This window comes from Micropterus dolomieu, linkage group LG10 (assembly GCF_021292245.1).
Source record: "Micropterus dolomieu isolate WLL.071019.BEF.003 ecotype Adirondacks linkage group LG10, ASM2129224v1, whole genome shotgun sequence".
Classification (NCBI taxonomy): domain Eukaryota; kingdom Metazoa; phylum Chordata; class Actinopteri; order Centrarchiformes; family Centrarchidae; genus Micropterus; species Micropterus dolomieu.
Window position 1 is genome coordinate 13916657 of NC_060159.1, and position 25437 is coordinate 13942093.

At 40.5% G+C, this 25437-nt stretch overlaps 2 protein-coding genes across 3 annotated transcripts; both read left to right on the top strand.

Annotated features, from left to right (window-relative positions):
- The first annotated feature begins 810 nt into the window (after nucleotides 1-810).
- batf (basic leucine zipper transcription factor, ATF-like) lies at nucleotides 811-7024 on the top strand. Of its 2 annotated transcripts, none has more exons than XM_046061117.1 (3): nucleotides 811-1040; nucleotides 2083-2187; nucleotides 6157-7024. In XM_046061117.1, the coding sequence occupies exons 1-3, from the start codon at nucleotides 978-980 to the stop codon at nucleotides 6361-6363; spliced, it is 375 nt and encodes a 124-aa protein (XP_045917073.1). In that variant the 5' UTR covers nucleotides 811-977; the 3' UTR covers nucleotides 6364-7024. The 2 variants fall into 2 exon arrangements, with proteins under 2 accessions (XP_045917073.1, XP_045917074.1); XM_046061118.1 differs by lacking the exon at nucleotides 811-1040 and adding an exon at nucleotides 1873-1985.
- Nucleotides 7025-7321: 297 nt separating this feature from the next.
- On the top strand, nucleotides 7322-22106 carry flvcr2b (FLVCR heme transporter 2b). Its single transcript, XM_046061116.1, has 6 exons — nucleotides 7322-8565; nucleotides 12263-12404; nucleotides 17103-17243; nucleotides 18418-18485; nucleotides 19073-19176; nucleotides 21953-22106. The coding sequence occupies exons 1-6, from the start codon at nucleotides 7981-7983 to the stop codon at nucleotides 22089-22091; spliced, it is 1179 nt and encodes a 392-aa protein (XP_045917072.1). The 5' UTR covers nucleotides 7322-7980; the 3' UTR covers nucleotides 22092-22106.
- Nucleotides 22107-25437: the final 3331 nt, after the last annotated feature.

Below are 25437 nucleotides of genomic sequence, written 5' to 3' on the forward strand. Positions count from 1 at the left end.
GGGAATTCTAGGTGGGGTTTTGGGGAGCCCCTTGAGCATTTCTCTCACTGCCCGAGCCCTCCACATTGTCTCACCTTATTGCAGCTGGCGTATCGCAAAGCAAGAAAGAAGCATGGTACGGTTGTGGAAATTACCATGAAGCATGGTTAGGTATTGTCAAGCCAGTCATCCATGTGGACTTTTAGGATGCACGGTCTCTTGAGGATTTAGTCGAAACATGATATTTTATGTGACTACTATAAAAAGAGGAAGAGGGAATACCCAACACATTTGCACTCAGACCCCCCCCCCCCCCCCCCCCCCCCCCCCCCCCCCCCACACACACACACACATAATCACACGTGGAAACAACAAAGGTTGCAGCATTAATATCTTGTCTTTTAGGATAAAGTTAGTTTTTATTTACTTTTGATTGTGCTGCTGCCAAACATTAATTTAATAAAATGAATAAAAATAAAACAGAGGACAACTCTGGAAACTGACAATATTCACCCATATGTATTCAAATTGATCAGAACTTAAGTCCTCAATATGTTATTTTTCTGGAGTTTACAAGATTACCTTGTGTGCTTTAACTTTCCATCAGACATGTGACTTCCAGTCTAATGTAACTTACCCGGATTCTTACCAGAAGCCACATCAGATACAGCTAATTAGGCAGACAGCTAGTCTCACAGTGTGTGTGTCAGCGAGAGAGAGAGAAAGAGAGAGAGAGAAAGGAAGAGAGCACGAGCGAGAGTGAAAGAGAAGGAGGAGTGACAGAAAGGGAAAGAAAAGAGGGAAGAAACAGACTCATTAAGCCAAGTTCTTCTGAGCACTTATTCTGAGTTCTGCTACACTCTCTTTCTCTCTCTCGCTCTCTCTCTCTCTCTCTCTCACACACACACACACACACAAAGCACGCACTATAGCACGATACTCAAAAACACAAAGCAGAAGTGGAGAAAGACACACGGTTTCAGTCGCCGCGGTTGGCTATGGCTCAGGGCTCTGACAGCAATGACACAAGTTACAAGTCCCCGTCTCCTGGAAGCAGGCCGGTAAGTGTACACTCAACAACATACCCAGTTTTACGTTTGTACATCCTATTTTCTTTGGAGAGCTACAGATGTATTGAGACTGCTTTTTAAAAAAATACAAATCCTATGAATTAAATGCTTCATATTTCTCCTAAATCTCTGATTGGATGCGGCGTTTGGTGCAGATCTGGTGGGCAGCAACGCAGCCTATCACAGTGACACTACTTGTGTCTTTGTTGGCTCTTTTCACAGCTTCTCAAGTGTTTCACTTGCACACATGGGTTGCAGGCGTGACTCGCCTCAAGTGTAGGCTTTTGTGAATTGCAAAATTTATCACTTATCCAAGTAGTGGGAATCCTTTGTTTTTGCAAGTCCCCAAACTGTGAATGATTGGAGAGCTGTCGGGAACAGACAGTGTGGTTGAACACAGTGTGTGCTGTACGTTTCTGTGCATGTGAGACTCATCGTCCTCATCGCTGACTGGTTTCACGTGTGCTGGTCTCTAGCACATTGTTGCTCCCTCTCTTGCTCAAGAGCATTGTGGAAATAAAACGTTCAAATGCTGCTTGTTCTCTGTTTGCTGCAAGCTGTGAGCTTCACTTCTATGTGGATGAGACAATTTCCAGCAGCATCGGTTGTTTGGGGGTTCTCAGTAATTCAGAAGACGTTAGATAATTAATTGGTTATCTCTTTGATGTACAACTGACTCAGCATTTTAAATGAGATTAGTTATTACGATACCAAGAAAATCGAGTATTCAGGACATGAAACAGGGTGTGTGTTATACCTAACCGATGACTCAGCCACTCCCCAACCCTGCCCCTCACATTAGGTGTTAACTTAAGCCCATCTTCTGTCAAACTGTCATTTAAACCCTTCCATTTCACAAAACAAAGCCACCAGCAGGAACCCATGACATTAACAACACAACGCTGTGATCTTAATCAACAAACTAACTTTTTTCAGGTACAGGAAACCCCCCCCGCCACCCGTTCAGCTTGCCACTTGATGTTTATGTCACTGCACACACACATTAACTGTCAACACTTGTGTTTTTTCACAGAGCTCCTCAGATGATGCAAAGAAGGTGATGCGGCGGGAAAAGAACCGGATCGCTGCTCAGAAGAGCAGGATGAGGCAAACTCAGAAAGCTGACAGCCTGCACTTGGTGAGGAGACCTTTCTCTGCAACACATGCACACACACACACACACACACACACGCGTGCGCACCATATCCATGCTCATACTTCCAAAGCAACACAATTTGACAGTGACTTCTGATTCTTAAGACATTTAGGAGACACTAAAGCAAAAACAGAGAAAGATGTTACATGGCGTTAAATATAAAACCACCGTTTCTTTAATAAACTGCTGCACAATTGTTAGTGGGACAAACTAAGATGGAACACTGAAGCAGATATAGCATTAGTCAGGGTATGATTGAACACAATGACTTCTCCAGTAATTATGTAATTATCTTATGAATCCTTTATGATGTGCAATATCTTTACATACTGTCTCCTCTTTCATCAACACACATTTCGTCGTACTGACGACATAGCCGCTCTCTGTGTGACTTCCTTGTTCAAGCCAAGATACTTTGTGCTGTAGACCTACTGTACTCTGTGTCAGTTTCAGATTATTATATACCTACTAATAGCAGATATAGCATTCGTAAGGGTATCCTAACAAAATACTGTACAGAGTAATTGAGTGAAATTTACTGTCAGCGGTGTCATCTCAATGTTTTGCCAAGAGTGAAAGAAGAGCAATGGTGTTTTCCTAGTGATCAATTTCCAATCCAACTCCATGTTATGTGGCCCTGCACCTACAGGAACTGTCTGTAATGCTTTCTAGGTTCCCATGCAGCACTTTCAAGCCTCTGGGAATGGGTTTGTACTATATTTACAAAATGCTACCTGACCATGTGGCGATGTGTCATGGCTTCTGTTGGGCTGCACACTTGGACGCCGCTCTGTGTGTTTGCAGAAGCTTAGGGAATAAATTAACACGTGTGGGCAATCACTCCCTTTTTTGCAGCAGAATCCAGCACCAGAGATTGCAGCGCTGAATACGATAACAGAAGTGCGTTCGGCCCAGCCACTTTGTTAATTGCCTCCGTCATTCGTTTTAGGCAGCTCGTTTCATGCGATGCTTGGTAGTCGGTGTAAGAGATCACTCTGTTATTGATGAGTCTTTTATTCATCTATTAAAACATCAATAAGAGGGCAGGCGGTTCTTCTGTTTTACTTCCAAACATCTGAACTCGCAGCTTGCAGGCACAACGATTTATCTAATGAATCCTTACAACCGACAAAAACATGCAACTTTACATGCTGTCACCTCTTTCATCAACGCACATTTCATCGTACTGACCACATAGCCACTCTCTGTGTGACTTCCTTGTTCAAGCCAAGGTGATTTGTGCTGTTAGGCCTACTCAACTCTGTCACCATGATGCTTTCAGAGCAGCTGTTTCTGTGAACTTTATCAGATGAACCGAAGTGATTTTGACATTCAGAAAAACCACACTGTAGGCAGTAGTAGATCCACTGATTCAAATACATAAGAATCCTGTGAAGAATGGTGTATTTTATCAATCTAAAACCTCCCAGCGTCACAGAGAACACCAGGGGACCACACAGCAAATTCTGTGGTTTTACTTTCATCGTCTCACTAGATAAACAGGAAGGCAAATTTTCCCTCTCTATGACACAGTGGCTTATTTCCTGTTTCTTCAGTAGTATTTTTTTCTTCTGTGTAAATGAGCTTGAAATTCTGTGTCGTGGGCAGGAGGGGAGAAAAAGGCAGTCACTTCTTGTAAAGCACTGATAGCAGTGGGCTGTATTTGGCTAAGTGACGCAAGTACAGGGGTTTGCCCAAAGGTTCTGTGACAGTAAGGACCCACAGCTCAGAATTATGATCTTTCGGCCACGGTGTGTTGACCTTTTCACTACCCAAGTGGAAGATTTCTCCCCTGCTATTCCCACATCAAAAAGAAAAAAATGTTGACGTACAGTTTGCTCTACTTTTATTATCATGAAGTTGATGTTCGGTAAAAAAGACACTATAGAGAGCTTGTTTTGGAAATGACATGACTTACATCATCAAAAATGTTAGACTTTTCAGATTATGGTGCTTACTCAGCTACACTGTGTTTATACTGTAAAGGTAGTAATTGAATCAGTATTGATAGGTGGGTGTCAAAGGACAAAAACAACTTTACCTAAGTTAGCTAAAGTGTGCTGTAGATTTTTTTATGTGTTTTTATTAACTTCCCAGCAACCTATGGGCTCTGTTCATTTATGAATGACAAACATGTTGAATAGACATTCAATAAATGTCTATAAATTTTAATAAAAATTAAAGTAGCATACCACTGCTTTAGCATGTTTTAGCAAATATTAAAAGTAGGCTATACATTAACTTATAATTCCAAAAGGCACCACACTGTTATATATATTTTTCCTAGCATGACCTGTCTTCATATTGTGTACATTGAAAAATTTGATTTGCTGTTGATGCTCACACCTACTGAAGTGAATGGAAACTAATGGCTGCTATGAGTTCAGAAACAGGACTGAAAGTCTGCACTCATGCTAACTGTAGAGCACATTACTGATTTGAGCCAAGGACTAATGGCAGCATGCTAACATGCTTACAATGGCAATGCTAACGTGTTAATGCTCCTCATGCATATTGTTTATTAAGATCAACATCTTAGTTTAGCGTGTTAGCATGATAACATTTGCTAATTAGCACTAACTATAAAGTAGCCTACTCTACAGCTGAGGCCAATGGCAATGACATTCGTTTAGCAGGTATTTGGTCATCAGCCAAAGTACTGTGCAAGTAAAACATTTGACCTGATGAAGGTGCTATTAAAAGTCAGAGGATCACAAAAGTTATATATAAAGTCGTGCTGAAGTGGACATGTGTGTACTAAATTTCATGGCAAACCATCCAATCGTTTTGGAGAAATTTCACTCAAAACTACAAATGTCAGCCTCATGATGGTGCTTGGTTAGTCAGGGGATCAACCAAGTCTGTAGGATTAAACCCCCAGACTGTATATAAAAAGTGGACGTAGTCATCGTGGTGTGACCCGTTGGTTTGTGGACTGCTGTGTTGAAGGCTTGAGTTTGGCCGACAGGCCGCCGCCATGTTGACTTTTTGCAACCAGCGTCACCGGACATGACCATATGTGGACGAGACGGTGGAACTAACAGCCGTGTGTGGAGCTAGTTAGTTTGCTTAGCTAGTTGCATCTGTAATTCACGTCATTTTAACAGGGCTGACAACTTTGTCTAGCGAACAACAGTCTTAAAACTAAATGTACTCACCAGAGAAAGTGAACAACCAACTCCTAATAAGCTTTTTCAACGGCGCTGGTTAAAGTTACACAGTGCCGTGGGTACGAGTCACTCAAGCCTGATTGACAGGTCGCCATGGTAATGACTTGTCAATCATAGATAATTCCGCCCTGAAGCATACTCTGCTTTATGGTCTATTTTCCTCTAAACGGGACCATAATTTACTAAATGAACATCATGTTGTATTGAAGAAGACATGAAACTAGCGATTGAGACCATAATCTCATTAGGAAAGTGTTTACTGAGGTAATTAGTCAGCTGAGAAGTAGGGTCATTTTACCATTATGTCTAATGGAGCCAACCAGAAGAGTTGCACCCTGCTGGCCGTTTGATAGAATGCAGGTTTAAGGGACTTCGGCGTTCGCATCAGTTTGCTGACTGGAAGCTTCCCGCTTGATGAAACCTCTAGGGACCGTGATTGTGTGTACAAAATTGCACTGCAATCCATCCAATAGCTGTTAAGCTGTATCAGTCTGGACCAAAGAGGTGAACCAACAGACAGACATTGCCATCCTCAAAGCAAATACATTCAAATAGATTTTTAATAAATCTGTCATGCTTTGGAAAATGGTCACAGGTGAAATATACTTTCAATATACTTTACAAAAATACCTGGATGGAAACAGGATAATGCTACAGATTTTAATTTCCATTGATAAGAGTTGAAGTCACCCAGTCTGACTTGTAACCACACAGTAAAGCCGCTGGTATCACCAATAAAAGAGATCTTTTCTCAAACATCCTGTCCCTGTGTGTTTTCCAGGAGAGTGAGAACCTGGAGAAGGAGAACGCTGCCCTGAGGAAGGAGGTGAAGCAGCTGACTGAGGAGGCCAAGTATCTGTCATCTGTGCTGAGCAGCCACGAACCTCTGTGCACCGGCCTGACTCCTCAGACCCCTGACCTCCTCTACCCTCCTCATCACAGCAGCTACCACCACCAGCACATCACTGTACCACACTACCAGCACTGACCTGTATGACTACTGAGACGGCCGAAGACGTGCTGCGAACAGATGACTGACCTCAACAGAGAGAAAGACTGACTGGAGATCTGTCCGTAAATGTTAACCATTGTTCAAATTGATCAAGGAATAACATGGCAGGCCAATATGTCTGCCAAACAATGACAGTATGGGACCCAAACTGTACCATGCAGTATTCAAAACTATTTATTTTGCTTCTGCTCATGTCTTTGCTTTTTTTTCTGATTCATTTCAGTGATCTGTATGGCTCAATAAGTAGAATTGTCAACCAGTCTATGTTTACATTGGGAGAAAAAAAACAACCTACGGTATGTTCAGGTGACTCAGATGATACGGTATTTTTGTAAATTGCTTAATTTTTTTGTGTCACAGAGAGCACCTCTGTCATCCAGTCATGTTTTGAGTTTTCGTGTTTATTAATGTGTTTCAGTGTGTAAATGTAGATGCGAATATGCTCAGGAGCTTTTGACAGATTTGATTGTGGACAAACAAGAATGTAAAGTCAAGATCCTAAAAAGAGGCTTAAATGTACCAAAAAAACAGAATGGCTCACAGTGAAGAATGCATATTCAAAGGGTCTTGACTTGTGTACTGGAGACCCAGCAAAGATATTTATTAAATGTGATGCCTTTTAGGTGATTGTTTCTGACCTCTGGAGGGCTTTTATTCAGGCCTTCATGCAGCTAAAGTCTGCACTGGTGGTGATCACATGTGCAAACCACCTTGGTGTTTCATTTTGAGAGAGTCCCTAGATGGCGCTGCTCACCATTATGAGAGATGGAGTTAAGAGTAGCCTAGCTTGTTGTAAAACACAAACATTCATTCATAGTCTGCCTTGTGTGGGTGTGAATGCATATCTGTCTTTGAACACAACTTAGGCTTTCGTGTCATTCACCCTTTTAGTAACCATTCTATTATTATTATTAGGCTAGTGGAGAAAATAAATTACCTTTTATCAGCACTGTTTTTAGACTAGAAAGTAGCCTACCTTATAATCGAAGGAACCGCAGATATTTGAGGACGTAACTAATCGTCCCAGTGTCAGATATCTCAGCGTTACAGGCTGATCAGATAAAACAAAGAACAGTGTTTGAAACTCCGCCCTTGGTTTGCGTTGACCGAGTACTTTCAAGATCCCAAATCGTTTTTAGGTCCGGGTGGAGGGTCACAGTAGGCGCTCCTACACGTGTTTACGCTCGGTAAAGGTCGATCTGAAAGAAAGGATAATATTCATTCAAGAAACTGTCTGTAACTCTAACTGAAACTGCACTGGCTTCAGGCGTAAGTTACTAACCTACTACTGAACGAACTTCAGGAGGAAATGAATTAATGGAGCCGAGAGTACTGCACAAACTGGAAGTTGTAGAGCCGTCACTACTTGCGCATTAGCCTAACTATTCAGATTGCACTGGAGAGTTGAACTTGTAGGTTTAAACATGACGCTGTAGGCCTATCTGTCGTTAACGTGACACATAACGGAAAGCGCTGGGCTGGTAACAGGGCAAGTACTTTGAGACACTTTCAGTGGAGTTTGCGGTGATTTAACGCACATCCGTTGAGCAAAAACGTTATACTCAATGAGTGTATTGAGGAGACTTGTTTAATATGAACGAAAAACCAGCGTTAGGAGATCAACTACACGAGGATCAAACTAAGGCGGACTTGGAGAACCATGTGAAGTTGGAGGCGGGGGACGCGGATCTGCCCGCCGACAATCAGAGTGAGCTGGACAGTCATGTAGCGCTGCCACCCACCCATCTGTACAAACGGCGCTGGATGATTGTCCTCCTGTTCAGCTCATATTCACTATGCAACTCCTTCCAATGGATACAGTACGGCATCATCAACAACATTTTCATGAAATTCTACAACGTGGGCACCTTCACTATAGACTGGATGTCTATGATCTACATGCTGACATACATTCCCTTCATCTTCCCGGTGACCTGGCTGCTGGACAAAAAGGGGCTCCGGGTCATCGCGCTGGTGGCCACAGCGCTCAACTGTGCAGGGACATGGATCAAAGTGGCCAGCGTCAGACACAACCTATTCGCCGTCACCTTTCTGGGACAGTTCTGCTGCTCGTTCGCGCAGGTGTTCATCCTCGGGATGCCGTCGAGAATCGCGTCTGTGTGGTTTGGTTCAGAGGAAGTGTCCACCGCCTGCTCCATCGGAGTCTTCGGGAATCAGGTAGGCCGAGACGAAGGCAGTCCTGTAGTCAGTTACAAATCAGCTCTTCACCTACTTGATCACTGATTTATTAAGTTTTACTACGTAATAGCGCCACTAACTCGGGATCATTTGGACATTCCCACCTCTATTTGGCACGTGTGCGTAATTACGCGCGTTCAAGCAACCACAGAGGATCTCCTGTGCGCACAACACTCAATATTGTTTGCTCTGCTGAAAAGGTGAGAGAATGACAGCAATATGCATGGAACCGGCATGCAAGAAGAGACACATTTTACAAGTCTAACAACATCACTATGTATCTTAATATCAGCGAGAGATGAAGCCAAAACAGTTTCTCTAATCATGTTATATTAAACAGTGTGGAGAAACAAATCTCTACACACCTGCAAAACTATGTCAACTCAAAGCCACGTATTATTCAACAGCATATTTGATTTTTATTTATTAGGATCCCTATAAGCTGATGCAAAAAAGCATCAGCTACTTTGACTGGGGTCCACGCAGAACTATAACAACAGAGAAAACACACTACACCATCAATACACAAAACAACAAATTACACACAATCAGTACAAACAACAAAACATTTCAAAGAAATACACAATCATACACAGAACAACTTTTATGTGTTGGCATAGAACAAATAAGATTCATATCAGAAAACATGTAGTCAACCCTGTATTTACTTACTTTTTGGCTGTGGCCCAAGGAACACCTAAAGGAGAGTTGGGAAAATGATGCGATTTGGAAGGGACATCAAATACATGCATGTCTGATATGTCTTCAGGCACTGTGTGATAGAAACACTGAGGGCAGAACCGTCCAAAAACGAACCAGTAGCTAATGGCTGTAATAGGTGGCATAATGTGTTCTTGCTGCAGTTTTTTCAAAGCTTTCTTGTTAGACTGAGAATTCCTATTCTTTTTAGGCCTATATTAAGTGCAATTACTCAAAAACAAACAAACAGATCAAAACTGTAAATAAATACAGGGTGTCATTTTTTGAATGCGATAGACCATTTAATATATGTTAAATGTGCAGTGCTGTGGGACTTTACCCATGCAAATAGTTTTCTTAATTTTTTCTTCCACACAATTATCAGACTGTAACTCGTGATGGTCACTTTGCATAAATAGCACACACTTTTTTCACATATGTGATGCTCCGTTTTCTTCTATGAAAATGGATCAACACAAAAACAAGTGTTAGTGTACTGCTGTTGTATTTTGTTCATTTAAATTAGTAGGGTAGTAGCAGCAGGGCATTTTTATCATCCACCCGAGCAGCCAAATAAGCAGACAGGAGTGCAAAGATCAGCATCGTGCCACTGTTAATATGAGCCCACAAGCATCAGATTTAACACTTTAAGATTTTGAACAAACAACACTTAAAGTGTGATACAGTACATCAACTCCAAGTAAATGTCACCGAAAAAGTCATCACTTAGTGCTGGACGATTTGCTGTGTGTAACCCAGAGCATGGACTGGGTTTTTTGGATGCGGTTTCAGTAAGTAAGAGAGAACATTTTCTGGCTTTCTGATAGACTTCTAAAAGATCTAGGTAAATGTGTTTTGGCACGGGTATCTGTAGGTGATAAATAACAAAGACTTGGAAACATTAATATTTTCAAATAAGTTATTCTTAGACTTTATTAAAGTTCAACAGAGAAATATGTTATGTTATTCAGACTAAAGAGGTCAAGTCTGAGTAGGTAGGAGTGGTTTAGGTAGAATTGGACGATTCCCTAAATTAACATCATATGACAGGACAAAAGAAATGTGCAGTGAGTTGTGAATGGACTCCAGTAACTCCAACTGTGCTTGCTCTCTGGCTTCTCTGAGAAAAGCATCTTTCTACAACAGGCAGTTGGTACACAGGACAGCAAGCTCTGAAATTTTAAGACCTCTCACGCTCCAGTGGCCCACTTTAGGACAGTTGAAATGCCACAAAACAATACTTTGAAAGGCAACCATGCAAATTCTGAACTCGGTGGTGAAGCGTGGATGTGGTCCAAGGCTGCAGAGAATCTCGCTCCGGGCCTCGTTTCGCTGCAGTGGAGTCCAGGAGCTTTAGGCAGAGCCATCTCCGCTGGTTCACGGTTAGACGTTGAGGCTTTACAAGGTGATCAGGCAGAGCTGGTCCTCAAGGCTGAAACCAAACTTTACCATCGTCGCTGGTTCATGCTGTTTCTCTTCAGTGCCGTCTCAGCCAGCAATGCCTTCATTTGGCTTCAGTACGGCATTATAAGCAACATATTCATGCGCTTCTATAACACTGACTCTCTGGCCATCGACTGGTTGTCCATGATCTACCTGCTCACTTACATTCCGCTTATTCTGCCTGTCCTGTGGCTTCTGGACAACAGGGGAATCCGGGATATTGTCCTTGTCGGGTCGGCCTTTAACTGCATTGGTGCTTGGATCAAAATTGGTAGTGCCAGTCCCAATCTGTTCACAGTCACTTTTTTTGGCCAGTTTGTGTGCTCAGTTGCCACGGTGTTTGTCCTTGGTATTCCTTCTTACCTTGCCTCAGTGTGGTTTGGAGAGGAAGAGGTGTCAACTGCTTGTTCCATAGGAGTTCTGGGAAACCAGGTTGGTCTGAATATCTGACAGTTTTGCAGCAGGGTCTGCATAGCGTGGCTGTCTGACAGCTGTCTGTAGATTTTGCAGGGCTGCACTGGATGCCAGAGTCGCATAAGACCTCTAGTGTTCTGGTGAAAGAGTCCTGAGAAAATTGTGTTAACTGTTCGATGAAACCATCTTGTCATACTTTGTCTGTTTAGCTGTTTAAATGTAAAAGCACTCTTTCCCAATTGTGAAATTCTGTGTTGAATGTGTCTGATCACATAGATGCTTTTAAAACATGTTTAAATGGCAGCCTGTTTTGGTAATAATAAGACAATAATGTGGTTTGTTATCACTGGGTATCATTGACCTGCACATGTGAATTCTACATGAGTAGTGCAAAATATCTGTTGATGGTTAAAATTTATTTGACAACCAAGATGTGAGGCAACTGTGTCTTCATATCATGTACTGTGGATAACTTGATATCTACCTTTTAAAGAGCAAGTAGGTCTTAAAATTATTCAATTTACATTTAGAGCCCTAAATACTATTAAATGAGTGTAATATACACTGGTGTCAAAACAAACAGTAATAGCTACCAAATGTGAAACAAATTCTTGGGAGCTGGTCAACCCTTATTGATAAAGAAGGTGTCAAGAAACTCAGGCTATCTTTCATATGCATACAACTATGTGAAACCATGTTATTGGATGTTGAACTCTAATGCATCTAAAACTGAAGAAGAGCACCGTATCGCTCGTCCTTGGCTGCCAAGGCAACAGCTCGTCCCTATCTACACAGCTGTCGTCATGCACCCACAGATAGAATACAGCGGTATGAGCTACTGAGGCCTGATGTCTGCAAGTGACCCCAAGTGTGACTTGCGTATGACCTGTACCTACTACCCTTTTACCCAGCTAGCTCCTTCACACCAAACACACATGTCGTTGTAACACTCAGTCAGTATGTATGAGATTCAGAAAATATGTGGCAACAATAGGATACAAGTCAAAACTTTTCTGTTTTTAAGCCACCTTTGAGTTATAGATATTCCGTGATATTACATGGTCACTTTTAAGCTGTGTTTTTTCTTTCATTTGTGTTATATGTGTTCATTGTCTTATAGCTGGGTATTGCAATTGGGTTCCTTGTGCCTCCCATTCTGGTGCCTAATGCGGAAGACATGGACGAGCTGGCTCACCACATCAGCGTCATGTTCTACATCACAGCAGGAGTGGCTACCTTACTCTTCGTCCTTGTTGTCTTTGGTAAGATTTGCCACGTAGCACAGTTGTTCCCAACCGATGTTAAGGCTGGTTTAGACTGCAATCATACTACTACCACAGAGTAAAGATAAATGTTCCAACCATTTATCCATTACTTTTAGCTACCTATTTAGACTTGTGTGCTTGCTTGCTAACTAGTAACCCCTGGTTGGGAATCACTGATGTAGCATGTCAGTCTAGTGCACAGTTTTGGTTTTATGTGCCATCATTTTGAGACATGAACTCACAATACAATAACTCAATACAATAAGTGAATGGATTTGGTTTATGCTGCTCAAAGCATTTTCAAATTTTAATTGGGACAATTACTTTGAAGGGAACTAGTTGAGTAACCAGGGCATTGTTTCCGGCATTACCTGGTGGTGTGCAGTTTTTCAAAATGCAATTTCTCAATGCTTTGTTCAGCTCAAAAGAAGTTTTACTCACCTCCATCATGTTGGAATGGCAGCAGTATTTTCAGAGCCAGACATCTCTAAAACCAGATAAAACTGAAACTTCCTGCATGGCTAGATACCATGAACGGTGTTTTCTGCAGTTTCGGCAGTTTTTGAATTTACATAAAATGTACATTTTTCAACAGATTTTTACTGTACCGTGTAACCAACCATATTTTTGTGAATGGATAAAGAGGGGAAGTGGTAAATGAAGCAGTAAAGTTTGTGAAATTTATATTTTTCCACTTTTTCATATTTTCCCTCAGAAACATACTCAGAGCTTTTGATGTATATTGTCTAGGCCCTTTTTCGCTTAGTCCTATGGGATTTCTTTATTTGGTGGCTCTACCTGATGATAGTTTTAATTTAGAGCATACACACTCTGACAAGAAGCACCATTCAGTGGGAAAGAAAAGTGCTGAACAGCATGTTCACAACAACACAAAAGCCTCCCTCAAGGGGAGATTGACAAAATGGATACTGTTGTGAAACAAGTAAAGTCTTGAGAAATGTCACAAGAATGGGCACAAAAGTACAAGAGTGCTTCAGCATACTGAAAAAAAAACAGTATTATTTAAGTACATGTTAGATATACTTAGATATGATATAGAGTTATTAGGAATAGAGGACCTATGACCACAAAAGGATAAAGCATCTTCTGGTTGTGGGAAGTGGCGTGACTAGGGTTACATGTGACATGACAAACAGGATATGAGTTGTTAGGAAAAATGCTGATTTCTAGTCTGCTTTATCTGCTACCCCTGCATTTGGACCCTCTTGGACCATCTACCCCATTATAAATGATCTCAGCGTTTATATTTGTAATTGCACGTTTAGCGCGTCACATTTGGTTTTTCTGTCTATTTTTACTGTGGCGAAAACTTGAATCATTCACTGTGTCATTTAAGGAGGAGGTAGATAAATAACAGAAGTGGTTAGTCAGTACAGTTCCGTATAGTAGCAAACTATGGTGTGTGGTCCTTTTCTATAGAGAACACTGGGCTGGGTCGTTGTCAGAGAGGAGGAACAAGTTGCATGAAAAAGCTGTTGTCCTGTCAGGGCTGGGGGAGGGCGCGAGCGCTCATAAGCGTTCTGTATTCAGACACACAAAAGGATGCTTGTGAAGGCATTCCATAGAAGACTCGGACTGTCAGGGTTGTTAGTATTTTAACTGCAGTCTCCTGTCGTTAATGAAGAACCTTTATAATAGAGACTTCAGCTCGTTCTGTGCTCATTTGCTCATTGCTCATTTCATAATTTATTTTAGTGTTTTTTTGTGACCTTTTTAATAGAACATTTTGGTATTTGCTTTCTTGCCAGGAGTAAGATGAGAACACCGGCACCACACTCATGTCTGTCTACAGCTCAGTAATTACCTTTTACTCATTTAGCTGATGCAAAGCGATGTACAATTGCTACATATGTCAAGTGATTTTTTTCAAGGACATATCGGTGGATGTGTCACAGTGGAAATCGAACCTAGGTCTCTCACACCAAAAGCACATATCTTATCCACTGTCCCATTGCCACCCTGGTTAACAAGTTATTCCATGTTGTTTTACAACAGAGTTATTTTATATACTATGGACGCAGTAACTTCATTTCAGTTTTTGTACAGAAACAACAAAACAGATGTAATGTCTTAATTTATTACCTTTTAGAGGTGCTAGTAGGCAAATTTGTTTTAGCTTTTTAATGGAGTCAAGCTAGTGGTTTTCCCCATTTCGCGTCCTCATGCTAAGCTACATTAAGAGTCTCACATTTACCCCACAGAGATGAGAGTAGAGAGTCTATCTTCTCATCAAACTGTCGGCAAGAAAGTGTCAAACTATTCCTTCAACACAAAGTTCTTGCAACGCTCATCCCAGTGCACACATCTATGAGTTGTGCTCTTACTGGAAGAGGGATTTTCCTCTCAGACCGTTTCATCTGAATACATTTTAGGTGCATGAATAAGGTTCAAGTGTACGCTTTTTCAGAAGAAAAGATTAGAGAAATTAAACCAAATGTATTGTAGCAGAACTTCCTACTATGAAAATCATCTTGTGACCCTTTATATTGATCCCCTTCTGGGGGACCCAATCCCCACATTAGGAGCCACTGATTTATTTTATTTATTATAAACAGTGCAATTGAAAGATAGATATACTAGAAATAAAGAATAAAATGTACAATTCATCCACATCGTGTAACTCTGTAGACAAAGCTTTCGCTGTATTAAGATTGATCAGGACTCTGATTCTGTGCAGGAAGTATAGGCTGTCCTCCACTTTTGGTCATGCGATGGATACTGTGGTACTGGGCAAGGGATGTGACTTATGCTGCTCTTGGTTACTCCAGCGAGATAATTCATACCAGTTGGCCACAGTAGTTTCATGATATGACACATTTACTCACACACATAACACACCCTCACACATACGTGCAAGATGCCATGTGTGAGGGTTGTCCTGCTGGCAGGGCCATCTGTAGCCCTGCAACAGGCCTGTGAGTCAGCAGGGCAGACAAAGTCCCAGGATTCAGAGATTTGCATAAACTGTGTTCAAAGAGAGGTGAGAGAAGAAGTTTGGCTGCTGCTTTCCTCTAAACAAAATTGGCAACCAAAGTTAACCACAAAGAAAGTCTGCATTAAGACATGAGTGCCTGTGGTTGATTGGTAAAGGGGAATCCCCCGGGCTGTTGACGGAAAATTAACATGCATAAACTGTTAACAGTATGTGCACTCCAAAGTCTAGCTGAATAACACTTGTTATTCGGTTTCATTTGAATGACCGCACACAAAGTAAAATGCACCTTAGATCCTTAATAATGAGTAAATAAAGAGTAGGACAGTTTCACAGGATTCCTGAGAGCTGGTCACTGAAAAGTGGTCAGATTTGCTGGAGGGAGAAAGGCTGGTTTAGCTCCAAGAACCACAACTGTGATTTCCAATGAGGCCTAGGGGCACGTGTTTTCACCCAGGATAAAGAGTGACTAAAACAGGTCACATCACAGTTATCACCCCAGAAGGTGGGTCAGAGACCGGCCTACTGTCCGTCTGCCTGAGAAACGCTTATGGGAAGAATATAAGGGTATCTTCATCATGCATTATGTGGAGGTGTGTTAAGCATACCGTATGTGCATGGACATGTCTGACTGTGTCTGGATGTGTCCCATTCCACATCTTTGGAGCTGTTCAAGATGATAGTACACAAAATAAAGACGTCTCATCTGTGCTGGGGCAAAGATCCATGCACTTTTTTTAGACTTGCATGTGGAGGACATTTAGAAAGTTGCAGTCTTGTTTATTTGTATCAAGAGGACAAACATAATGCCCAATATGATGCTTCTGTTGCTTTAGCCAGTTAAGCCAGTTAAACATAGGTGTCATTTACACTGGGGACGCTGGGGGCAAGTCCCCCGTTTTGAAAGCATCATTTGTGAAAAAACATTCTGAAATATAGCTTTCAGTGAAATGCCTTTAGAAGGGTTTATTTGCACTTTAAGAAAACATGCAATGCAATTAAAATATAGAAGAAACAAATGTGCATAGCCAAAAAAAGTAACTGAAGACACAGTTTCTTTTTGGCCAAGTTTTCCGTTCTCTCTCTTTGAACATGACAAAAGAGGAGGGAAGACTAATCATGCATACATGTTGCCTCAGCAGGGATGATATTGCATGAGAAAAGTTGATCTCCAGGAGAAAGAGATCTGAAAGCAAGAATGCCTGAGAGCTGCACTGCATTATATTCTATTATATTTATACATTTCCTTATACGTTTCCTTTTAGATAAATAAAAACATTTCCACCATATATTGGTGCAGAAACGTTCACCAGAATGCAGGAAATGAAGTGTTTAATGATCAAAATTTCCTGGGGGAGGTCGCCCCAGACCCCCCACCCCCATATATCTCGGCATTGAGGATATCTTTATAAAACTGTTTAAGAATCTTTTTGTCTTGTTCTTGTGAACTTAATTTCGCATATCACGATGTCTCGCAAGCTAAGTGTCTCTTCACACCCCTAACCTGAGCCCCCTATGCCCCCACCACTTTTCATGTTCCAAATTGAAACTCTAATACCCTCCTAGTGAGTTATTATGCAGATGCAGTGTGGTATTTCTTTCAGTCAGGCGGTTGCAGAGCCTGATAAACTTCCAAAACAACGTTAGTTTGTGTAGATGAATGAATGTAAGTGTAAAATTTGCTGTTGGTATTTGGGTTTGCTGTGTTTTACGTTACAGATTTTGGTCTCTCCTTATATCAGTCTTCCAGGAGCGACCTGAACTGCCTCCGACTCAGGCCCAGGCAACAGCTCGTAGCATCCCACCAGAGCAGTACTCCTACATTGCCTCCATCCTCAGACTGCTCCGCAACAGGCCCTTCATCCTCCTCATCATCACTTATGGTTGGTCATCACTTTTCTCCAAAGTACTATTTATTAAATTGCATTATTCATTATTTTTATGATACAGTATAATAATATAAATATGTTATTTTAAAATAAGGGAGATAGGTAATTTCTTCTTTCTGTGCTTTAAAATGCATCTTGAGTAAGTGGGGGAAATTATTCTCCAAAACCACACCAGTTAGTGATTCTCCTGGATAATAGCTGTTATATTAGCACTGAAAACCCTTAACTGATTTCCAAGAAAGCCTCAACACTCCAACCTTTAAAGCTTAACAAGGTTTATCTTTAAATCTCCTAAACAAAAAAAAGCACACAAGTCATTAGTTATTCAAAAGCTCCTGAAATGAGAGGGACTTTGTCCTGGAGGGGTCCAAAGTTTGTTTATGGTGTGACAATGTTTAACAAATGTATTTGATCGACGTGACCCAACTCTTCTTTGCAGTCTGTCAGATTTGTAACGTCAATCAAGTCATAGCAAATACTGCATGCCCAACAGCTGTGGACTATTTTACGAATTTCATGTGACACAGTTCATGTGACTATTATTATCGTGCGTGTCTCTGTCCTTCTGTCTTCCTGCATAATGATCTTTGGGAGTTTGTAAGACAACTATGCAGAGTTCACTTGGTCTCAAATTTACCTGTGACCATTACTCTGTGTCCTGCAGGCTGCAGCTCCACCTGTCCCTGTCTGTTTCACTGAGCTGTAGCTGCTGATCCTAAATGTTCAGTTATATTCAAGTAACCGGCTCATTTACACAGTAAAAAATATTTAGATACTAATTGTTATGTTTACATCCTCACTAATTTTATCACGCTCTTTTCCAAAAATGTTGTTAATGTTTGTTGTTAATGGGTTTTTTTTAAAGCAGGTGTATCTTTGTGTGTAGTTTGTCTGAGTTACTGACTTTATCTCAAGACTCAAGACACTCAGTGCAGACCTATCCTTTTATAGAAATCCTTGGTTTGGATCAGCTCTCTGTTTCGGAAACTAGCCTGATTAGGTTCATTTGACACAACTCAAAACTAAAACCCTTCCACTGCTCACATTGAAGGTTTCAGAATTCACGCTCAACGTTTCCTTAACATTGTGAAACATTTTTCTGAAAGATGTTTTTGTCCAGTGGTTTGTGGTGTCCAGACTTTGTTTGACAACATTTCCCAACTCACAGGTTTGAACGTGGGTTGTTTCTATGCTGTTGGCACCCTTCTGAACCGCATGATCATCGAGCATTACCCTGTAAGTTCTGCCTACTGTGTCTCTACATGAATGCACATACAATATAAATTAGCGGTAAGACAGCATTTTGCTTTAGTGTTTCCTCTGTGTTGACCTGAAATGAACCAAAACTCTTGTTACACTCCCAACATTTTGACATTTCAGGGCTTGATAAACTAGTTCACTGATATTTAAGTAGTACATCAAAGATACATTTACAGGTCATGGGAAGGTGAGTCAGGCAAGACTAAAAAACAGGAATGTAGTAATAGTAGTAATAGTAATGTCTATAGTAACACTTTCACACAGGGCAAGTAGACTGAAACTATGGGGAAATGGGATGCTTATCTTTATTGAAGCATCAATACAGGCTGCTGCTCAAATATGTGTATAATTTTATGTTGCTTTTATTTTAATTTTACTCTCCATCAATAGGAGGTGTGGAGAAATGATTGCTGTGACACTAGATTAATGTAGAAACTCACTCAAAGTCACCACAGCTACCAGGCTTGAAAGAATGTCTGCTTTCTCTGAAACTGCCTTGCCTTTCCTTAGTATGTTAGGGCACAAGGTCACTAACCTATGTCCTTTCTTCTTTGACACTTTAGGGAGAAGAGGTGAATGCTGGGAGGATTGGCCTTACCATTGTCATTGCGGGGATGGTCGGCTCACTGATCTGTGGCGTTTGGTTGGACAAAACTAAAACCTACAAGTACGTGTTGAGAATCATAAAGATGCACAGAGAGGGAGCTAAAGCTGAAGTTCACGTGGTGGATAATTTAACAAAAAAAGAAGATTCTGTGACTGATTGATTGACAAAGTTTATGACTTCACTTTTTTACTGTTTTTAACTGTATTTAACTGGACTGTTTTTCTAACTGTATTTGTTCCGCTGAACACATTTTTTTTCTGTTTATTGTAATTTTGCTTCTCATCTCTTGTTTGGTGTTTACATGTTGGCTGTTGGGGCTCTGTGTCTGCTTATCCAGGTGCAGCATGCTGCTCTAACATTGATCTTTCTGACCTCTTGTGCTTGTCCTATGGGCCCTCTCACTGTGTAGAGACAGCAGTGTTTACCCTGTGGAGAGCTGCAGTCAACCCCACTCTGTCTTATTTACAAGCGTTTAGGGTATTCAGGTGTGTTTTGTGGCTACATGCAGGAACATGGTCAGTCCCACTTGGCTTTGTTGTCTAATCCAGACATTTGAATTACACACGCATGTATTCTGATTACACTGTGATTGCCCAGTCTCAATACTAATGTCAACATTTCAATATTGTTGAAAATTCTGTAGGATCCTATACTGCACTTTTTTAAAAAACTTTTCAAGGCCAAAAGTCAAAAAGGCTTTCTACCAACTATATCTATCACAATGAAACTTTACAAGCTGAAAGTATACATAAATTAATGAATTACATTAATTATATAATATGAATTATTTATTATGTTTTTTAATAAATAAGGTATTTCCTTATTAAATGTACACTGATTTGCATGTCACATATCACATTTTCCAGCAAACTGATGAGTCAGATTTGTTTTTTGGTTATACTGTGATAATACACCAAATGGCCACACATTTACAGAACTGTTTATCAAAATACAGTTTTTTCATGAATTTATTCAAAATATATCACTCGTGTGACAGACCCTTTTCCCCACATATTTACAGACAATTCATTCTGCTGCTACCATCATCAGTTACATCATCAATAAATATTAATGAGCCTGTTCCAGAATCAGCCATGCACGCCCAAGCCATGACATTACCTCCACCATGCTTCACAGATGAGCTTGTATGCTTCGGATCATAAGCGGTTCCTTTCTTTCTCCACACGTTGGCCTTTCCATCACTTTGGTAGAGAATAATTTCTGTCTCATCAGTCCATAAGATTGTGTTCCAGGACTTTTGCGGTTCATCTCTGTACTTCTTTGCAAATTTCAATCTGGCCTTACGATTCTTTCTGCTGATGAGTGGTTTGCATCTTGTGGTGTGGCCTCTACATTTCTGCTCTCTGAATCTTCTTTGAACAGTGGATTGTGATACCTTCACCCCTGCACTGTGGAGGTCGTTGCTGATGTCACTTACTGATGTTTTGGGGGTTTTCTTCACAGCTCTCACGATATTTCTGTCATCAACTACTGTTGTTTTCCTTGGCCGACCTCTGTTGCTCCAAATTGTTGTGCTAGCTATGCCCAATGTTTGTCCAATGGCTCTGGTCGATTTTCCGTCTTTTCTCAGCTTGACAATGGCTTGCTTTTCTCCCATAGACAGCTCTCTGGTCTTCATGTTTGTTTATCCTCTTTAACAGGAAATGCAGTCTTTATAGGTTTGAACCAAGGATGAAAACTTAGACTAGTCATGCAGAGCTATTTAATGTTTGGACAATCAACCTAAAAGGCAACACCTGTCAGTAACATGTTACAATAGTTTTGCTCATTTGAAAAATGGGTGGATTCAAACATCTAGATGTGAATACCATGAAATGAGAGCTTTTGTTTCTCATACTCATCTTTTGATCTTAAACCCAAATGTCTTCAGTGAACAACAAAAACAAAGGAATTTGCCTTGCCGACCTAAGAAATGACTTGGCTTACAACAATACGCTTAGCACAAAACTAAGTTTGTCAGATGAGCACATTTCTTTTAGATATTATATAAACAGTATAAATTGAGATTTAAGACATCAAATATATCTATTCCTTAAAAGAAGATGTTAGAACATACATGTAAAATGCTAACAAAGATGAAATTTGCACGATCTGCAGTTGACGGACTTGGTATAAAATAGGCAAATACTAATGTTTATACATATTATTCAAAATTTATAAAAGTATGGTAATTTTTGTTGCAAAATACTCTTTAAATCTGATTGAATTTACTGAAATTGACAGATTTAAGCAAGGGATGTGACATCTCACATGTATTCTCTCCATACATGTCTCATATAATTATAATTCAAGTTATAATTGAATAATATAATTATTATAAAGCCCGTGTTAAAGGTGCTCTGAAGTTTTCCTGTAAATAGACAATGTTTATGTACATTCAGTGTTACTCGGCAAAACGCATTGTGTGTATCCTTGTGGTCTAACAAACGTGTTAATGCATTTCTTTCCCCATAAAACATCTGCTAAGGTGATGTTTTTGAACATTGTGAAACTTGCACTGTTTAAATATATGTTTACTAGCTAACAATCTTCTTGTTCACTGGCTTTGTGGGCGCACTGCCGTGTTAGTTCACCTGTGTATCAGAGGAAGAGTGCAAGACCTGCGTGCCCGTGAGTGTGCACGTACATCATGCTGTGCATGCACAAAAACAAACTGCTCATAAAAATGTCTATTGCGCTACTAGTGATCAAAAACTCCACAAAGAACCATTCAAATATTGAAGCTGTCTATAATGTAACGTGTGTATCCACACAAAATACTGCAATACTGCATCGTGCTAATGATGATTACAGTGTTCACTGTTTATATTTCCAGGCAGACAACCCTCGCAGTCTACTTCATGTCTCTGGTGGGGATGATAGTCTATGCTGCTACACTCGATCTGGGACGCCTCTGGGTGGTCTTCATCACCGCTGGAGCACTTGGGTATTTTTCATTCATTCTTTTAACATGATGATTTGTACAATAATATGATATGCACACATAATATATGTACACATATTTCATTCAGTCAAGGGATATGCTAAATTTGCGAAGTGCAATATTTCTGTTGACATTTGCAACAATAATTTACAACCATGTTTATTTAGCCCTTAACTTTGGCCTGATAAACATTTGCATACACTCAGTCACACCGTAGGGCCTAGGGTAAAGATTGTACACACCAGTATTCAAACTTTTTTGAATTTTCTTTTCAAATGGGGGGGGGGACACACATATGGAGAGAGGCCACAATTGGGTGGAATCATGTTAAACATTTAATGGGACCATTAAAACATGACTGTTCAAGATGGGCAGGTATTACAGTGAAGTGGATAAATACTTTAAAATAAAGGTTGTAGAGCCAGTACGAATTGGAAAAATTACAGTTGTGAAATTTACACCTCTTCTTCTCTGAAGGACTACACCAACATAATATTCTATATGCCACAGACCGTGTACTTAATTCCTGTGAGGCTAAATTGTCAACTAACAGAAAGCTTCAGTAGTTTATGCAGCTAGCCTCACATTGCTGCTGGGATTCATTGTATTCAATTGATAAAGGTGTCCAACGTATTTTTCTTGTTTTTCCTCCTCCTATTGCATCTAAGAAGTCCATTGTTGATAAGTATTAAAATGAAAATGTTTCTATGTCTCATTAGCTCATCCCTAAACAAACTCTTTATGAAAATTAAACCTGCGGTGCAGAACTTTTGTCTCCCCTTCTGGCAGTGAGTGGAATTACACAAACACTGTCGATGCGTGCTCATGATGTACAGTAAACATGTAGGTGAGCTCGCCTCAGGCTTTTGTTTAGAAATACAGAGACAGTCCACTGTTTACAGCAATGGCGGCTTGTTCAGTTCTCATGACGACACCCCCCCTTCAGCTCTGACAAACCAATCATAGCTGGGTGGCTCAAAACCAGATTTAAAAACTATAAAACTGCGAATACAGATTTACCAAGCGGTTAATCAGTCTTGAACTTGTTTGGCAAAGTCTTGAATATAACAGACGTTCATTTATATGTTAAAGTGTGTAAACAAACAAACAAAAAAAAAAAAGCAACTAGATGAAAGTGTTGTGTTTAAAGCTCTATGTTCCTGTTATCACAGCACATTTATTGGCAGAGGATGCATAGCCTACATAAATGTCAAAGAAAAGCATCTGCTGCTGTTGCCATTTAAGAACCTTGTAGTTGAGTTTCGCTTTTTGTCACTTCAGTGGAAAGAAGACATGGTGCTATTTATTGAGACCAATTACATCTGTTGTCATTGGTCTTCGTTATTCAAGGGCTTATTATTAAGGGAGAGAGAAAATACAGCACTGGGCGGGGCCTGGGCATGAGGTGTGTTTTTGTGAGAAACTACTTAATCCTTTACAAGCACATTCAAGGCAGTGTTATTAATATCATACTAGACATTTTGTGGTTTAGCAAAAAAAAAGAGCTGCACCTAAATCACCTTGTGATTCTATATAATTTGATATTCAAATTTTATTTATATAGCGCCAATCACAACAACAGTTATCTCACAGCGCTTTTCATAAAAGAGCAGGTCTAGACCATACTCTGATGTTATTTACAGAAGCCCAACAATTCCCACGAAGAGCAAGCACTAGGCGACAGAGGCAAGGAAAAACTTCCGGGGGGTGAGAGAGACACTCTCTACATAATATACACACACAGAGGTACAGACAGTAAAGGTGATGTTGCTGTAGACTAAATGAAAAGTTGTATAGATATTTATAGTAGTGTTAATGATAATCATTGTAATGTTAATGATTATAATAACAATAGGACTAGTAACAATAGTTGTGTGGTGTCGAGCAGGAACACGGGAGCAGCAGGTGACCCGCAGCCACAGATCCAGACTCCACAGCTCCAGAACCAGAAACACCTGCAGGAAGTGATAGGAGGAGAGGGACGAGAAAGCACAAGACTACCGGAAAGGGGAGAAGTTGTGTTAGTAACATGCAATAATGGGATGAGGTTGCATACAGAGGGAGAGAAAGTAGAGGAGAGAGGAGCTCAGTGCATCATAGGAAATGCCCCGGCAGTCTAGGCCTATAGCAGCATAACTAAGGGATGGTTCAGGACTCACCTGAGCCAGCCCTAACTATAAGCTTTATCAAAGAGGAAAGTCTACTAAATGTGGAGATGGTATCTGCCTCCTGAACCCAAACTGGAACCTGGTTCCACAGGAGAGGAGCTTGATAACTGAACGCTCTGGCTCCTAGTCTACTTTTGGAGACTCTAGGAACCACAAGTAACCCTGCATTCTGGGAGCGCAGTGCTCTGGTGGGGTAGTAAGGTACTATGAGCTCTTTAAGATAAGATGGTGCCTGACCATTAAGAGCTTTGTAGGTAAGAATGATTTTAAATTCTATTCTGGATTTTACTGGAAGTCAATGCAGAGAAGCTAAAACAGGAGAAATGTGATCTATTTTCCTGGTTCCTGTCAGAACACGAGCTGCAGCATTCTGAATCAGCTGAAGAGTCTTAATGGACTTTTTCGAGCAGCCTGATAATAAAGAATTGCAGTAATCCAGCCTAGAAGTAACAAATGCATGGATCATCATTTTTAGACAGGATGTTCCTGATTTTTGCAATATTACGTAGGTGAAAAAAGGCGTTCCTTGAAATTTGCTTAATGTGAGACTTAAACGACATGTCCTGATCAAAGATAACTCCAAGATTCCTCAAAGTGGTGCTGGAGGTCAGGGCGATCCCATCAAGGGAAACTATATCTTTAGATAATGCGTCACGGAGGTGCTTAGGCCCCAGAACAATAACTTCAGTTTTATCTGAGTTTAACATTAGAAAAGTACAGGTCATCCAGGTTTTAACATCCTGAAGGCACATTTGAAGTTTAGCTAACTGATGAGTTTAATCTGGCTTGATCGATAGATATAACTGAGTATCATCTGCATAACAATGAAAGTTTATGGAATATTTCCTGATAATATTGCCCAAAGGCAATATATAAAGTGAAGAGGATTGGTCCGAGGACAGATCCTTGTGGAACTCCATGACTAACTTTGGCGTGCATGGAGGACTCAGCGTTAACATGTACAAACTGAAATCGATCTGATAAATAGGACTTAAACCAGCTTAGAGCGGTTCCTTTAATGCCAATGAAGTGTTCCAGTCTCTGCATTAGGATCTGATGGTCAGTGGTATCAAATGCAGCACTAAGATCTAATAAAACCAGTACAGAGACAAGTCCTTTGTCTGATGCAATAAGGAGGTCGTTAGTAATTTTCACCAGTGCTGTCTCTGTGCTATGATGAGCTCTAAATCCTGACTGAAAATCCTCAAA

Coding starts and splice junctions, on each gene's coding strand:
- flvcr2b (XM_046061116.1), top strand. CDS start 7,981: ATGAACGAAAAACCAGCGTTAGGAGATCAACTACACGAGGATCAAACT. Junction 8,566..12,262: donor TCGGAGTCTTCGGGAATCAG/GTAGGCCGAGAC, acceptor ATTGTCTTATAG/CTGGGTATTGCAATTGGGTT. Junction 17,244..18,417: donor CCTCCTCATCATCACTTATG/GTTGGTCATCAC, acceptor CCCAACTCACAG/GTTTGAACGTGGGTTGTTTC.
- batf (XM_046061117.1), top strand. CDS start 978: ATGGCTCAGGGCTCTGACAGCAATGACACAAGTTACAAGTCCCCGTCT. Junction 1,041..2,082: donor CGTCTCCTGGAAGCAGGCCG/GTAAGTGTACAC, acceptor GTTTTTTCACAG/AGCTCCTCAGATGATGCAAA. Junction 2,188..6,156: donor AAGCTGACAGCCTGCACTTG/GTGAGGAGACCT, acceptor TGTGTTTTCCAG/GAGAGTGAGAACCTGGAGAA.